General features: G+C 42.6%; 1 protein-coding gene across 1 annotated transcript; it reads right to left on the reverse strand.

Annotated features, from left to right (window-relative positions):
- Window positions 1–1,677: 1,677 nt before the first annotated feature.
- LOC117469969 (vomeronasal type-2 receptor 1) lies at window positions 1,678–11,953 on the reverse strand. Its single transcript, XM_034114468.1, is given in 17 exon segments — window positions 1,678–1,999; window positions 2,454–2,484; window positions 2,487–2,652; window positions 3,862–3,921; window positions 3,979–4,118; window positions 4,643–4,838; window positions 5,233–5,393; window positions 5,804–5,927; window positions 6,163–6,390; window positions 6,793–6,913; window positions 7,175–7,359; window positions 7,645–7,770; window positions 7,936–8,127; window positions 8,811–9,053; window positions 9,692–9,983; window positions 10,694–10,850; window positions 11,899–11,953. Coding segments are annotated over 17 exon segments (2,799 nt in total).
- Window positions 11,954–13,343: the final 1,390 nt, after the last annotated feature.

Here is a 13,343-nt window from a genome sequence, read left to right on the forward strand (position 1 = left end):
CCTCCTGATTGGTGGAGTTGGCCCAATAGCCGTAGTGCCACTGTCCTGACGTCAGGACAGTGTTCAAATCTGGATCAGTTTTTATCAGATCCGTTGCAGCCCCTTTTTTAGAGATTTGGGTATGGAGGAAAATAGAGAGGGTTGTGTTTTCTGACACTTGGTGAGTTCCCTGGAACACCGGGGACACATATTCATGTATAAAAGACGTACAAAAGTGCATTTTGCATGATAGGTCCCCTTTAAGTAATATTATTGCTTTTTTATTAAAAGAAAAAACACAGTGGTTTTAAAATAAAGTAAAAGTGTAAATATATTTTATAAGTAATATTATGGGCTGTTAATTAAATCAAAAACATAAGGACCCATCGTGACACAGGTGTCACATGAACTTTAAATGTTATGGAAAGTTCCTTACACAGCTTTAGCCTTTATGTTATCTCATGAAGTCCCTAGGTGACACACCCTGAACAGTCTGGGGGGTCCTGGTCCAGGTCATGTGACTTTGTGTTCCCATGACAACATGTCGAAGATGTCCATGTGCCAGGCTAACACATGTGACATAACGAGCTACATTTCAAAAGCTTTTTTGTTTGTTGCTAAAGGTAAAATTCAAGCCATTTAAGAATTAAAATGCTTACATAACATGTCATTTATTACATTTAACCTGTTGTGGAAACATTTATTGATCAAATTGATATGAAACAAATTAGATAAAAATCGCTGGGACACTGGTGTCACATCGGGACTTTAACCCTAACATTTCACAGTAAACCCGGAGTGACATATATGCACAATTAGAAATATCATTATGATCTCCTCAGTTAATTTAGCTGATTCAATTATATTGAGTTGATATGTTCTTTAGTCTTCAATTCAAAGAATGTTCAAACTAAACCAAAAAATCATCTTCGTTAATGAAGTTAAAAATAGTTATTTTACCATTAAAGCCCAATGTGACATATATGTCACATTTCAGATATTTGACACTAGGGGGGGGGGGGGGGGTTCTTGTCAGAAATGTGTTCTAGATGGTCTATTTAGTCTAAATCATGTTCCCCTTAATTTCCCCAAAAGTAGAAATGGGTCCGGGTTCTTATGGGTTCATTGTAAAATAAATGTGAAAATGTTAATAGAATGTATTTGTAAGTAACATGTGGTGTAGTGGATTAGTGCGTTGGTGTTCGGATCAGGGGGTCACAGGTTCAAACCCCACTGCAGTCAGCATGTTGTTGTGTCCCTGGGCAAGACACTTCACCCCAAATTGCTCCTGTGGGGATTGTCCACAGTATTGAGTATGTAAGTCGCTTTGGATAAAAGCGTCTAACAAGTGACATGTGATGATGATGTAACATATAGTGTTTTAATTAAATATTGTAAAATGTATTTGAAAAACATGTATAGAAAATATTTTGTGAGCAGTATATTTGTCCTATAAATTATTTTCAAAAAACATGTAAAATATATGTTAAAATGTAAAAATATGTTGTAGGTCACCATCTTGCCTGTTTAAAGTATATGTGAAAAGAAATGTATACATATCTTGTAAGGTATATTTTTTGCCTGCTGGTGATCTAATGATAGTAGTAGATATGTGAATAAGCCTAGGAGCCCTTATCAGCTGCCAGATGCTCGATGAAACATCTGTAACACATCTGCCTCCTTCTTCGTGCTGCTCTTTTAATCATCGATGGCGGTGGATGCGATGGAGTTGTTGACCTGCGTCCCGGCAGTAGCGAGCGAGGCGGACGTCCCGGTGTAGGCCCCGTCCCGCGGTTTGGCTCTCGGCATCATCATGTCCTCTCGGTTCTGCTCGGGCTTCAGCAGCAGGACGTAACACTTGGGCAGGAAGATGCAGGTCAGCAGGCCGAAGCTCGACGCCAGGATGGCAAAGATCTGCACCGCCACCATGAACTTCCCCCGAGTGCTGAGGTACGCCGGGACGAAGGAGATCCACACGATGAAGAAGACGAGCATCCCGAATGTCACAGACTTCGCCTCGCTGGAAGACAGAGTGAGAAACATGCTGCTGACAAAGAAATGTTCTATACAACAAAATGGCTTAAAGAGGACATATTCTGCTCATTTTCATATTCTGTGACGTGTCTCCATGCTTTCACCCTCTGTCTAAAACCAGAGCCCAGTCTGCTCTGATTGGTTAGCTGCTTGGCTCTGTTGTGATTGGTAGACCGCTTAGAGATCACGTAAAATGTGTTGGAGCGCTAGCCAATAGAAACGAGAGTGTTACATAGTGATGTCACTTTGTTCGGGAAGTAAACAAAGGTGTCAAATGGTGGCGTTTAAGGCAGGGGGGGGGGGGGGGAGTGTGTGTCTGGAGGGGAACACAGGGATTTTAGCCTTTGCAGACCATGTACATGCACTAAAACCTCTAGAACACACTACAGGAAAGGGGAAAAAGCTCGATTTTCTCTCCAGGTTTTTGGTGTGTTTCCTACCCGAGGTGATCCTCCAGTTTGCGGGCGATGAGGCGAAGACGAAGGCCAGCAGAGCCAGTATCATGTCATAACCGAAGATACAACAGATGAAGATCACTGAGCCTTCATCACACTCCAGAATGATCTTTATGTTCTGAGCGGAGGTGTTCTCCACGGAGTGCGGAGGCAGGATGAGGAGCCACACTGTGCAAGCTACAGCCTGAAGTACAAGAAGAAGGTTGGGTAAGACAGTTCATAACAACATCAGGGAATTATTTCATTATTAAGTGATGCAATCCTACCCCTGTGTTTATAATAACATTTACTTATATAGCAGCTTTCGTGCAAGACGCAGCCCAAAGTGCTTCACAGAGCAAGACAGGACACATTAAAAATAAAAACAATGCGTACAAATAAAGAGTAAGGAACATAACTAAAAACAAGACAACCAGAAAGAGTTAGATCACAAAACCATAAAACAGTAAAACATGAACAGTTGTACCACTAAAATTACCCAAAATTAAAAAGATAAGTCTTTCATTTACTTTAAGGAGTTTGCTGTTCTAAGATCCAAGAGGAGGCCGATCCACAGTTTGGGGACATGAAAACAGAAAGCAGCCTCCCCAGATTTCTTGTGAAATACTTTAGGTACTTCTAAAGCAGGGGTGTCAAACTCAAATACACAGTGGGCCAAATAAAAAGATGGGTACTAGTCGAGGGCCGGACTGGTTCAATGTTTATTGCAAAACTTATTGAAATGAACTTATTGCACATATTAAACCTGGAACTAACAAAGCTTAAATTATTGCCTATAAAAACAACATGAAACATTAAATAATCAGTTGCATTCATTTCTTACGGCTCTAACTGCAGCTTTTCCGGAGTCATTTCTTATGATTACATTTTTCCAGCTTCAAAAAAACAATTTCCCTCAAAGAAAAAAACAAACATGCCCTGTTGTCGCAATAAAAAAAGTGCAGAAGGAAACATCCATTGAAACTCAGTGTGCTGCTCTGTGATGCTAGTTCAAGCCAGATACTTGGCATCTCATCTTGGGTGCAAGTTCATCAATGTTTGGGGTCAGGCTCTGAGCTGAGGAGACCCTCAGTATTGAGTGAAGGTGTGCGTGCAATATACCGGCGGGCCAGATCTAATAGTAATTCGAAATTATCCTGCGGGCCGAAATTAAATCCTTATGACATATGTGTTCTAAAGGAAAGGCATTGGAGGATCTGAGTGTCCTTGTAGGACTATAAAATGAAAGGCAGTCACTGATGGATGTAGGGGCTAGGTTATGTAAAGCCTTGTAAATCATTAAAAGCACTTTAAAATAGCTGAAAGATAACGGTAACCAGTGCAGTGATGCCAGCACCGGGGAAATGTGTGTCTCTTCGTTAAAATCCTGGCAGCTACATCCTGAATGAATCACCTGTATTAATGTCGCCACAGCAGCTATCGCCCTCTGCTGGCCGCAGGTGATCCTGTCAGTCTCAGGGTCCGAGCAGGTGTTGGTATCAGTGTTGTTGAGGGAGCTGGTTACTATGACGTCAGGAATGATTTGGTTTGCTGACTCAGCTGCTTCCCTTGCTAACTCAGCTGCTTCCTTCGCTGCTCTGGCTGCAGCCTTAGCTCTGAGGCGAGCCGCCTTCAGAACCCGAGCTCTCAGCATCAGAAGAGCCGTCTTACCTGAAACACACAGAGGTCAGTGGTAGCAGAGGTGGGATGTAATGACAGACATTTACTGTACTTAAGTGCAATTTTGAGGTACTTGTATTTCCATTGTATGCTGCTTTATACTTTTTACTACACTATATATATCATATGATAGCTTTAGTAACTTCACATATTCAGATTAGTAGCTACACAGAGGTGGAAGAAGTACTCAGATCTGGTACTTAAGTGAAAGTAGAAGTACCACAGTGTAGGAATACTCAGTTACAAGTAAAAGTTCTGCATTCAAAGTGTGACTCAAGTAAAATTTGAAAAGTATTAGCTTCAAAATATACTTAAAGTACCAAAAGTACTCATTATGCAGATTATTTGAAAGCAATAATATTAAGTTTAAATAGGTTGGACTTAATATTATTGCAACTAACTTAATACAGTTATCTGAAAGTTGTTGACATCATATATTGAATTAAAGTCAATGTTTCAGTTTATTCAGGGACGTACAGTAATAAACATATTGTTTTTGTTAACAGTGCACGTACCCATGATGGAGGAGAGGCAGAGAGCGAAGCCCAGAGCGAGGCCCACCTGGCTGGTCATGCAGCTCCAGTGCTGAGGCTCCCCGAGGAAGACGATGGAGCTGAGGAAGGTCACCACCAGAGAGAAGAGCAGCGAGAAGCTCAGCGGAGCGTCGTTAGCTTTCACCAGCGGGGTGCCGAGGTTTACAAACAACAACACCTGCATGAAGAAGATGAACAGAGAGAACATCACTTGAACCTCTGAAACTATAGATCTGATGCATCGCTGGGAATAATGGGGGAAAGAACTTGGGAAGAAGTGCGAAGTAGCATCAAATGAAAATACTCAAGTCAAATCCAAGTACACTGAAATAACGGAAACGTTGACTTTATTTAAATGTATTATGTCAACAAATTACTATAATTGTAATAGGTTAGTTGAAAGCAATAATATTAAGTTGAACCTAGTATTTTTTTGTTCAAACTTAATACTATTGCTTTAAACTAACCTATTACAATTATGTGTTATTTGTTGATATAATATATATAATTAAAGTTAATGTCTCAGTTTTTTCTTTGTATTTCAAAATGTACATAAGAGTACTTCTTCTCACCCCGACAGCGATGGTGGCGAGCGCTCCGAAGGCCGAGATGGCGATGAGAGTGATGCCCAGCGGCTCTCCGAACGCCAGGAACTCGATGATTTTTGGTAGGCAGGCGTCATGAGCTTCATTGGACCACTCATTGTAAGGGCACAGGATGCATGCACGAGCGTCTGTCGGGGGGGGGGGGGGGGGGGGGGCAACAGCAAAGTTATATACAGTATATTTTGGTGTAATTGCAATTGCATGATTGTTGTCTTGTGAACAAACTTTAGCTGGCCGTCTCTGTGGTGATTGGTTGAACGATTAGAGATGTCCCTCCCCTAGCCTATCATGTACAATGTGTTGGAGCGCAAACCAATCGAAGCGCAAGTGTTACATAGTGATGTCACATGTTACAGAAGTAAACAAAGGAGTCCAATGGAGGCTGTTCAGGCAGTGGGGGGAGTGTGTGGGAGAGAAACTGCATGAAAATACAATATCCTCACTTTATCCACTAAGTTTTATATGACATTAATACTTCCAACCTTTCAGATAGATACCGTCATGTCTATAATGTGAAGTTTGAAGGCTGTTCACTGACTGGTTGAGTTGCTGATCTCTCCATCGGCACAGGGGATGCAGTCAAAGCAGCAGACCGGCTCTCCCTGCCGGATCCCCTTCCTGGTGCCCGGCTGGCAGTTCTCACTGCACACTGACCGAGGAGGCTGCCACACACACAGAAACACACTTAGATTAGTTGCGCACTGAAATATCTTGTGCGAAAAGTAGTGATCTGACGATACAAATAACATTAGTAATACTGTTATAAACAGAAAAATCCTTTAGTTTTTTGTCTAAGTAGCCCTTGAGATGCTAACTCATGGGACGGCCTACATAATGTCATCACTGCAGAACTCTTTTAGTAATGTTAAATTAGTTTCGATTCAAGATGCTGCGTACCTCCATCCCTTCATTGTTCCACATGATGGAGTCATTCCTTAAAGTCATCCTGTCCTCAGGAGCTGCTGAGCCGTTGTAGTTCCCCACAGTGACGTAGGAAATCTCCCCATTACCGTCCACCTGCCAGTTGATGATGTCATAGACGCCCTCTATATCCCCCTCCTCGAAGTAGACCTCCTCGCCCGTGTGCGGCACTTTGAAGCGCACGTTCTTCAGGTAGTACATCAGCTGAGGGAGGGAGAGAGCGTTAGTGTTGGGAGGGTTACTTTAAAACGTAATCTGTTACAACTTCTAGTGTTGAATCCATTTGACACATGTGCCTTACTATAGTCATCTAAATATCACAATAAAAGTAACTTGCCACCTCCCACCAAGTTTGGCCATATGGATAAAAAAACAGTTGTACATACGCACGCACGCACGCACGCACGCACGCACGCACGCACGCACGCTCGCACACACACACACACACACACACACACACACACACACACACACACACACACACACACACACACACACACACACACACACACACACACACACACACACACACACACACACACACACACACACACACACACACACACACACACACACACACACACACACACACACACACAGGTTTACCTGCCATGGCTCAAATTTGCTGATGTCAGCACAGCTGCCCCCCACAAACGGCCCCTGTCCGTCCTCACAGTGCTCCAGGTTGTGCAGGGCGTTTGCCACAGCGTACACGGCTTTATACACACTGTGGGGACACATCATCATCATCATCATCATCATCATCAAACACACCATCATCCACATTTCCATCAGTATATTTTTATTATTTAAGGGTTAGTTCACCCAAATCACATCAAGAAAAACATATAAGCCCCCCTCCAGACTTAAGTAAAGTACATGGACCTTAAAGTTCTACTTAAGTAGTACTTGAGTAAATGTACTTAGTTACTTCCACCGCAGAGCATCAGGTATCCCTGTATTAGTGATGTGAGCAGAGGGAACTGACCTGTAGGTGATGCGTAGTTGGGACACATCAGAGTAGGTGTTACCCAGCTGGGCTATAGACTCCCTGCCTGAACATAGACCATCAGGGACCCCCCTCACCGCCCGGGGCATCGTGGCGTTCCCCTCCACCGCCCTCTGTCTGGCCTGCCGCACCGCTTTACCATAGTTCAATGTGCAGTTAAACAACTATAAAGGAAACATAAAATGGTCACAAACTTAACTTTTGGATAACCTCAATATCAAATGCAATGCAGAGCCATCAAAGACTAAATACATTTCAATAAGATGCACAATTTGACCTTAAAGAAGAAACCAAGATATTGAGGATCAAAAATGTGTCCTCTGATCAGAGATGTAACTGTAAGGGAATACAGTTACCTGCTTTGTGTCCTGATAACGTAATCCCGTTACATGTTATCCATTACTCCCAAAGCCTGTTGCCAATGAGTGTTAATAGCTGAATTAACAAACCGTTTCCCAGAATTCCTCAGTGAGTGGGTTAGCGTAAGGGTCCATGTCCAGTAGATGGCTCTCAAGACCAGGGATGTCCGCCCTCTTCACCCCAAAGCCCAGGGTCCCACCCAGCACTGAGTTCACCTGGGGTCAAGACAGTGGTGGAAAGTAACTAAGTAATTTACTCAAATACTGTAATCAAGTACTATTTTAACATAATTGTTCTTCACTTGAGTATATCAATTTCATGCTACTTTATACTTCTACTCCACTACATTTCAGAGGCTAATATCTGGACTGAGCTCTCACCCCAGGCCGGTTGATGAGGGCGGAGGTGACCCAGGCCTCGCTGGCGATCCAGGTTCGGTTGGTGACATTGTGCTGGAGCAGCTCCTGCATGAGGGGGCTGAGGTCCACGTCTGAAGAGAAGACCACGATGATCTTAGCCGTGTCCTCCACTATCGTCTGGACAATACGCTGGATGTCCTCAGAAGAACTCACCTGCGGTTTGGGAGGAAGGAAACAGACAATACAAATTAATATTAGTATTTAGTGCCTCTCCTGTGACATTTTTCCATGCTTTAATGTTCAAAAAGCCCTTATTTATGTTAACACTAGAAATAATCCGTTTGGTTGAAAAATGTTTTTTGCCATGGTACAGAAAGATTATCAGTATCGACTGATATAAAATGATGTGGACATGTCTCCATGCTTTAATGTTCAAAAGGCTCTTTATTTTTCTCATACTGCCTGTGCTGCAGCACCTCTTTTCACCCTCTGTCTGAAACCAGAGCCCAGTCTGCTCTGATTGGTTAGCTGGCCTGCTCCGTTGTGATTGGTCAACCTCTTCGAGATGTGTCGCCCATTAACCTATCATGTACAATATGTTGGAGCGCTAGCCAATAGAAGAGTGAGTGTTACATAGTGATGTCACTATGTTCAGGAAGTAAACAAAGGGACCCCTTTAAGCTGCAATTTGTGTGTGTGTGTGTGTGTGTGTGTGTGTGTGTGTGTGTGTGTGTGTGTGTGTGTGTGTGTGTGTGTGTGTGTGTGTGTGTGTGTGTGTGTGTGTGTATGCGTGTGTGGTGAGGTTATTTGCCATGGTACAAGCAAAGCAGGTTGCAGTTTGCAAAGGGAGAAAGATGATTGAAGTATGATTGAAGTATGATGGAAAAAGCTGTCACCTTGGGCAGGACCTCAGAGAAGGAGATGCAGACTCCAGCCTCCCCCACCTGCTCCTTGAAGTCTTTGATGGCGTACTTCCCGTAGTCGTCATCAGCAGCGATGGTGCCCACCCAGGTCCAGCCGAAGCGCAGCACCAGCTGGGCGATGGCTGTGGATTGGTGCTTGTCGTTGGGGATGGTCCTGAGGAAGGTGGGGAACTGGAACTTGTTTTCTAGGGCGGAGCAGCTTGAAGAGTAGCTGACCTGGAGGAGACACAAAAGAGAGCAGACCCAGGCAGTTTATTTGCAATTTTGTTCTACACAATTCTCCATTTGAATCTGTGTCTCAATACAGGGAATCATACTTGACCATTCTCCCTCTTGTAAGCTCAACATTCAACAACTTCAAAAAAAAAAGAAAGGATACAATTTTACTTTAGAATCAAGAGAAGTCTTATTTTTCTTTTAAGGCCACAAAGAGACTTGTTGCTGCCGCCTTTATGTCTATGTTGATGGTTGGTGATTGGCTAATGGTTACACAAGCCAAAAAAATCGTTATGACATCATAAAGTGGCCAAAATCTGATCAGCTCATTTTCAGACAGGTTTTTATATAAATGGATCAGGACAAAAGAGAGAGAATCTTTGTTCCTGAAACTTTCAGAATCTCTTTACACAGAGGGGACACATGTTGATGTAGAACAGACATGAAAAAGTGGATTTTGCATAATAGGTGACCTTTAAGGCCAGAAAGAGACTTGTTTATGTCTGTGCTAGACTGTGGTGATGTTGTGTATATGAATGTATCTTCTAAGCTCTTTGGATAGCATCTACCAAAGGTAAATACAATAAATAACAGTTGTTCCTTTCGTCTTGTCTTCCTCTAACCCCCCCCTGGCCTACCTGTGGGAAGTGATATAGCCCGAGTATCCTGGCGGTGGCGATGGACAGGTCGGACCCCCCGGCCCCCACCAGAGCCGCCAGAGGGGCCCCGGACCCGCAGCGGTAGTTGGGCACGGCCTCGTCCTGGCCCGTCAGGTAGGTGAGGGTCCCCTCCACCGCCTTGGAGATGGTGAAGCACGAGTCGTAGATCACGTAGCCCAGGTCGGTGTTCGGCAGCAGCTCGGTCCTCTCGTTGATCTCGTTGATGGCAAACAGCATGGTCTGCGTCCAGCGGAAAGTACGGAAGTTAAACCTGGAGCATGATGGGAGATTTATTACATTAGACAGAGTACAAAAGAAAGAAAGAATTAAACATATTTGGTCGTAAAGCACTTTTCATATGCAGGATGCAGCTCAAAGTACTTTAACAATATGGCAAGAAATGAAATTCAGGTCCAAGCCTTTTAGCACACATGCAGCATACATGATTTCAAGGAATACAAGAATAAAGAGAATTGAAAAGGAATATATGAAATAATAATAATAATCACACATTTCACAAAGTACAACCCCCATGAGACACAATTATTAAATATATTTTTTACACTATAAAATTAAATAATAAGAACAAATATTTACAAAAAGATGAAAAGACATCAATTAAGGCTATTTTTTTTTTAAACCTGTTTTTAGCTGTTGTTTAAAAATATGTATCGTATAGAGCGGTATAGAGCAAAATTGTAATACTTGCTGACTGGTGTATAGTGACTACTCTTGATGTTGTTACCTAAATGAGCCACGAGAGGACATATCACACACTTGCTGATTATTGTTGCATATTAAAGGCCTGCCTCCATAATGATATGTGCTACTGAGGCTAATTGGTCCCAGGAGTGCTGCCCTGCTCCATCTTAATTAAATTAAATCATGGAATTATTTCTGTTTCAGGAATTTAAAAATAATATAACTTCACTGAAATATTCTGACAATAATTAGTATCACAGTGATGACAGCTGAACTCACCCCTCACACCCTGAGGAGACGGGCAGCCTCGAAGTGTTTCCATCACTGGAGCTGATGCGTTTGTGGACAGGAAACATTCCGCCAACAACCACCTTCTTCTTCTCCACGTCCTTGTAGCCGCTCAGGTTGAACTTGGCCTTCAGCTTGCATGTAGATTCTGAAGCAACAGATCTGTAAAAGCATAAAAAGGCACATAATCCGAGCAAAAGGCGCCCGGTTTCCATGCTATATGTGCAGAAAAAAAGAAGAGAGTGTGTGGCGGACAGGAAGAAAACAGCTAAGTGTGACAGGTGTGTTATCTTCCCTCCAGGGGCAGAGATGCACCAGGTAACATGGGAACACAAATAGGGAGGAGGATTCTGGGTGAGGGCGTTTAATGTGTGTTAACACCAGGGTTGAGAGTGCTACTGTAAAGATGTTTTCCCTTACAATTACTATACCTGTAAAAAATATTTTAATCAGTAACCTAATCTGAATATCACATTATAAATGTAACCTGACCTCAATATCAAATGCAGATCAAATCAATAAAATAATAATAAATATCAATAAGATGTTTTTACTGACCTGTATTATCTTAGAAAAAAAGAAACCAATATATTTAGGGTCAAAAAAAGTTTAATTTATAGGAAAAGCTGCCTTTCATTTTCATTCAAAGAAGGGGGGGGGTTTATTCGTCACTTATGTTGATGTTCCGTTTTTTCTTGTTGTGTCTAGCTCCGATTTTTTTACAACTTTCCAAAGACTTTTGGGCAGTAGCCTATACACCAACAATGAAACACATGAGCACATACTACAGTTTAAAAAAGCAGAAATAAGTATTAGCCTACAGAACAGTACAGTTGACAGAGAAGAAATACAATCTGATCCTTTTACGACAAACCCAATATGCTCTTTTTAGTTTTTTTAATAACATTGTAATCCTGCTAGAAATCCACAATTTTTAGAAATGTAACAGTAACATGTTTTTTTATGTAGCTATAAGGGAATACAGCTACTTTTTTTGTATCCTAATTACATTATCCAGTTACATCCCCAAGCCTGATCGGTACAATCTCATTAATAGTGTGTAAAGTTACTTTGTTTTGTCTCCATCTAAGAGCACAAACTGGACCCTGGACCACCAACAAATGTAATCAAATGTCTCATATTCAGATGTATTTATTTCCTCCTCTACATATAAACCAGTGTATCAGTCTGCGCACCAGTCAGCTGCTGAGGATAATCTGCCACAGGCCGTCGGTTAATTGGCAGCTGCATGTGGTAACTTGTACAGAAATTCAACGCCGCGGCTACTGTTCCAAAATACTGCCCTGTCCCCTGAGTGTGTGTCTGCGTGTGTGTTGATGGCTGACTAAACTTGTCTGATCTTGTTTATAAGTCAGAGGGGAGGAACACACACCTGAACCCCCCCCCCCCCGCACACACAGGGACATCTGCAGGGTTACCGACTGCACACAAGTAGGATACCGTCTAAAACGTCTTTTAACAATCTGTCTGTTTACAGTAGTGTACAAAATGTCACTGGTATTAAATGAAGGGGACTAAAGGGAGGCTGCTGATGGTGAACGCGTGACTGTTTGACTGCAGCCTTGTGATCCGTCTCAGGCACATGAGAGACGTCTGACTAGCACTGATGACTTCTGCGAGAAATCAATTAGGTCGAGTAATTTTCTAAATGTACTCTTTCTGCCCTTGCAGACATCTGTAAAGAGGAGCATGGTTAAATAGAAAAAAATGGGCATTCCCCAAAAAACAACCATTGTGAGTTTTGAATACCTCCTCATTTAAAGAGGTCCTATTATGCGTTTCCTGTAGTGTGTTATATAGGTTTTGGTGCTTGTAAATGGTCTGCAAAGGCTAAAATCCTTAAGTTCCCTCCAGAGGGAGTTTCTCGCACACTTTCCCCCCTTGCCTGTAACGACTTCATTGGACTCCTGTTTACTTCCGGAACATAGTGACATCAGTATGTAACACTCAGGCTTCTATTGGCTAGCACTCCAACACATTGTACGTGATAGGCTAAGGGGCGGGACAGCTCTAAGTGGACAACAGAGCCGTTCAGCTAACCAATCAGAGCAGACTGGGCTCTGGTTTCAGACAGAGGGTGAAAAGAGGTGCTGCAGCACAGGCAGTATGAGTAAAATAAAGAGCTTTTTGAACATTAAAGGTAGGGTAGGTAAGTTTGAGAAACCGGCTCGAGATCGCTAGAATTTGAAAATACACAACCGGAGAAAATCTGCCACTTCCTTACAGAGCCCCTCCAACACACACAAACGCGCACATGACCAATGAGGGCACGAGATAAGTTTGTGCACAGATGGAAGGCTGACAGGCAGGTAGGCCATCCAGTCATTTTAGCCGGGCCGGCTAAAATGACTGGTCGTGCTTTTTACAGCGCTACGGCTTCCACAGATGACATTTTTTTATGGATTTTTTGTCAAAGCACTTCAGATATTTATTGCTATCGGGATGTTAAGAGCATTCCATGGAATATAACAAAAAGTGTATCTCGAGCCGGTTTCTCAAACTTACCTACCGTACCTTTAAAGCAGGGAAACATTACATTACATTCACAGTAGAGGCACTACATATGAACCTGAAATGCTGAAAATCAGCACAACAGGGGCCCTTTAATAAAAGCTGCATC

Source organism: Trematomus bernacchii, unplaced genomic scaffold (assembly GCF_902827165.1).
Source record: "Trematomus bernacchii unplaced genomic scaffold, fTreBer1.1, whole genome shotgun sequence".
Lineage (NCBI taxonomy): Eukaryota > Metazoa > Chordata > Actinopteri > Perciformes > Nototheniidae > Trematomus > Trematomus bernacchii.